We start from the raw sequence: 3640 nt of genomic DNA, 5'->3' as shown, positions 1-3640 counted from the left end.
TCGCACGCGCACACACTTAAAATGTCCACGCGCGCCGCGCTCACATTTTGCTGGGCCCGCGTGCCTTAGCACCGCTGCTATGACTCCATCCTAGGGGAAACACTGACCCATAAGGAGCCGTACACATGCCGCAGTGTTTGCGAGGCTGTGTCTTTAGTTGTAAGCACAGTGGCGATCTGTTGTTATTAGCATCTGGTTAGCTAGCTATGCTAACGAATTTAAAGAGCTTTTCTTCAACCAGGTGGAAGAGAGCTCTCTCCTGAGAGGCTCAAATAACCTCAGCTCAGTGAGGTTAAGGCACACCTTGATATGATCATTATAATTATTAATGAGACATTAGAGACTCAATTATTAACAGGTATAAAATACTATATGACAGTAACAAAAAAAGTTGTTAAAAATAACAAGAATAGAGTTTGAAAGGGGAGTGATTTGTAAAATATCCAAAAAGAAAAATCTGTCATTGTCAGATGGTATATTACGCTGTTTTTTTTCTGCTTCGAATAGTTCTCTCTTTTTTCACCATACCTGTGTTTGCATCACTGTAATCAATAATGTATTGAAAAGTGGCTGATTGTTTTATATTGGCTCAGACAGGTTATATGGGAGGCCCAGTGTACGTACAGATGGGTCACTCATTTTGAAATATTAAACTTAGTTTTCTTTTCTTTAATTTGTCATCCTCGTGTAGAAGGCTATCACGAAACACACATTTGGTTGTTTATAGCATAAAGAACATCTGATTTAATGTGAGGTAGGGAAATAATCATTTGAGTATGTGTATATAAATATGTAATTTACAACAGCTGAAAGATGCTTGAAAAGCTGGAAAATGCACCTTGAAAATGCTTGAAAAGTGCTTGAATTTGACTTTGGAAAAGGTGTAAGAACCCTGTAAATTTATTTAAGTTAAAAAGCAGTTGTTCTTAAATATTATTATTATTATTATTTGGAACCCTACATATATACGCACACGTGTGATATCACACAATGTATCCTCACAAAAAAATGTTTCTGTATCACAAACAAACACTAATATGATAATAGTATAAGATAAGTACATTTGATCTTATCTTATAATGTAAACTGCAACATGACTGTTTGGCAAGCATATAACTCGAAAATGCATTTCCTGCTGAAAATGCGTGCGAATGCTGTAAGGCAAGCTCTGTATATGTGTTGCTGAATGTAGCTGAAAATGAAGAAAAAGCTGAATATGTTATTAGTTGAATGGTCTCTGTAGCTGCTTTTAGCTACAGAAACCAAGTAAGTGTGTTGCTGAACTTAGCGGAGAAATGCAGAAAGTGAAATTATTTGAATCAAAATTATTACAGCTCAAATTGAGAGTGAAATGTCACTGGAAGAGTAGGAACAATAGTGATGAAGCTTAATACTTCAAAGAAAAGTAAAAAAAGGTATAAACAACAAACTGTATAGCCTCAATGTCCTGAAATAGCTGAATAATGTAATAGTTGAATGGCTTCTGTAGCTGAAAGTAGGCTGAAGTAGTTAGCGGACAAAGTTTGGTTGAAATAATAAGAAGTTGAAGAATAAAGATTTGAAGAACAATATTGGAATGCTGTTGAACAGCACTCACATTAATTATTGCTCTTTATTGCATAGCCTTCTCAGCGTTTCAGTAAAGAAACTCTGTTTATTTTCTATATAAAAGGCTATCTCTATGAAGGGGAATCCCTACAAACGCCTTGTTCTGATGCTGTGACCCCCTTCCTCACCTGTCTCACGTGTTGACCCCCCTCCAGGCATCATGCTGATCTGTGCCGTCCTCACCAACAGCCTGGTTCTGATCTGCCTGGTTGCAGCCCACATGGTGTCCTCGGGCATGTCCTCGGCGGGCGGGCTGGGGGGCTTCGACATAAACTCCAACTTCAACCTGCAGGGCACGGAGCTGCAGAAGGCGCGGGAGCTGGACATGCAGTACAGCCAGATGAGGGCGCCGGCCCTCTACGGGGGGATCCCCTTCTGCCTCACCCTCGGGGTCCTCTCGCTGCTGTTCGTGGTGGCCGGGAACAAACCCCCCCACCACATGTCCCGGAAGCTTCTGTACGGAGCACTGGTGTTCCAGGCGGTGGGAGCGGTGGCCTACGTGGTGGCCGTGGGGCTCTACCTGCACTTCATCATCAGGGTGAACGCCACTGATGTGTGTCAGCAGCGCGCCAGGATTTACGGAGGGAGGGGCTACACCTGGATGAACTGCGATGTGGGCGGGGGCGACGCAGCCGTGGCTCTGTTCGGGCTCATCACGGCCATTCTGTACGGCGTCGGCACCGTGCTCACCTTCCAGACCATCCGGGGGGTGAGGCGCTACCTGGAGGAGAGGAAGCGCAGAGAGGCGGAGAAGCAGCAGGCCAGAGCCAACGCACAGAGAGCGCCGCTGAGGGCCGACACCACCTCTGTGTGAGGGGCAGAGAAGGACCACAGATAGTTCTGGTATCATGAAGCTGGCTCACTTGACTGGGGTATATCACCATGGAAACCGACTCTGCTCTGAATCAGGTTATGTTCAGAGCATCAGAACCTGGAAGAAATTGAGTAATCATTCCTAAAGGATCGTCACTTGGATAAAAGGAATTTACAATAATGTGACAGAGCATTAGAGACATTTTTATAGACGGAGGCCCTGAGAGGCCGTGAAGGGATTGTTTTTCAGAACAACTTTTGTGTTCCCCTTTTTCTTTGTTTTGAAAAATCTTGCAAATGGTAAATACACTGCATTAATCTAACCATTTTGCAGCCTTTACAACCCCTCAAAGGGCGTTTACATAAGTCAGCATTCACACACACACATTCCCCTAGTGACCTTTCAAAGCGCTGTATAAAACCATGGTGATTTTGTTGTAGATAGATCAATAGGGGACTAACACAATTCAAATGAATGATGCTAATAGCTGCCTATTAAGTGCCTTTTAATGCTTGTATCCTTCCCTACAGTTCAGGATAACGGGTGTTGAGAATTTTAAGACTCAATATACCCTCGGTCAATGTTAGAGGACAACAAACATGCACTCCAAATATTAAATGCAATATTTTTGTAATTTATTTGGGACCAGTGTTGGGTTTAGTTATGTGCTTTTTTAATTCCATGTCACATTCAATTCTTCTTCTGATGTCCTTGGCTCTTTAGTCCTTTGTGACAGGTCCAATATGGGTAGAAGTACATTTTTCATGTGAACGGTTTGTATGTTGGATTGTTTTAACTCAGGCCTGGATTTTATAAATGTTTAAATGAACGTTTTTGTATCAATGTTTGTTTGATAATGCCACCTTTTTGATATTGATAATGTACATAAATGTATCTACTCAAATTAAACCTATCAATGTGATTACATTCAACTGTTGTGTTTATGATTACAACAGCCTGTAGGGGGCGCCAGAGCTCTGGACCACTGCTGCTGATTTGCTCCTCTGTCCCCTCCAGAGGCTTCCTGCCAGCCATGACTTCACTGCTGTGTCCCCCCCCCCACTCTCTCTGCTGTCAAACAATGGGACACACACACGACTCAGCAGTGATGTAACTGTTGGTCTGTTTGGTCAAAACTTAATTACTAACAAAAGAAACTCTCCAGAGTGAGGTAATTACCCAAGTTCTAATTTGACCATTTCAGATAACACAATGCAG

General features: G+C 42.5%; 1 protein-coding gene and 1 long non-coding RNA gene across 2 annotated transcripts in view; both read left to right on the top strand.

Moving 5' to 3' along the window:
• LOC104966880 (uncharacterized) overlaps positions 1-938 on the top strand; it is a 14963-nt gene extending 14025 nt beyond the window's left edge. The window contains exon 3 of the long non-coding RNA XR_800692.1: positions 882-938. This is a non-coding gene — a long non-coding RNA (uncharacterized lncRNA). The remainder of the gene's footprint in view (positions 1-881) is intronic.
• A 753-nt stretch (positions 939-1691) lies between these two features.
• On the top strand, positions 1692-3344 carry LOC104966872 (MARVEL domain-containing protein 3). The gene has a single exon (XM_010796193.1). The coding sequence runs from the start codon at positions 1769-1771 to the stop codon at positions 2420-2422; it is 654 nt and encodes a 217-aa protein (XP_010794495.1). The 5' UTR covers positions 1692-1768; the 3' UTR covers positions 2423-3344.
• Positions 3345-3640: the final 296 nt, after the last annotated feature.

The sequence above is a fragment of the Notothenia coriiceps genome, unplaced genomic scaffold (genome assembly GCF_000735185.1).
Source record: "Notothenia coriiceps isolate Sejong01 unplaced genomic scaffold, NC01 NC01_scaffold00002270, whole genome shotgun sequence".
Taxonomy (NCBI): domain Eukaryota; kingdom Metazoa; phylum Chordata; class Actinopteri; order Perciformes; family Nototheniidae; genus Notothenia; species Notothenia coriiceps.
This window is presented reverse-complemented; position numbering and strand designations above follow the sequence as displayed.

Bases quoted from the DNA above. Each gene is read 5' to 3' on its own strand.
- LOC104966872 (XM_010796193.1), top strand. From the start codon at position 1,769: ATGCTGATCTGTGCCGTCCTCACCAACAGCCTGGTTCTGATCTGCCTG.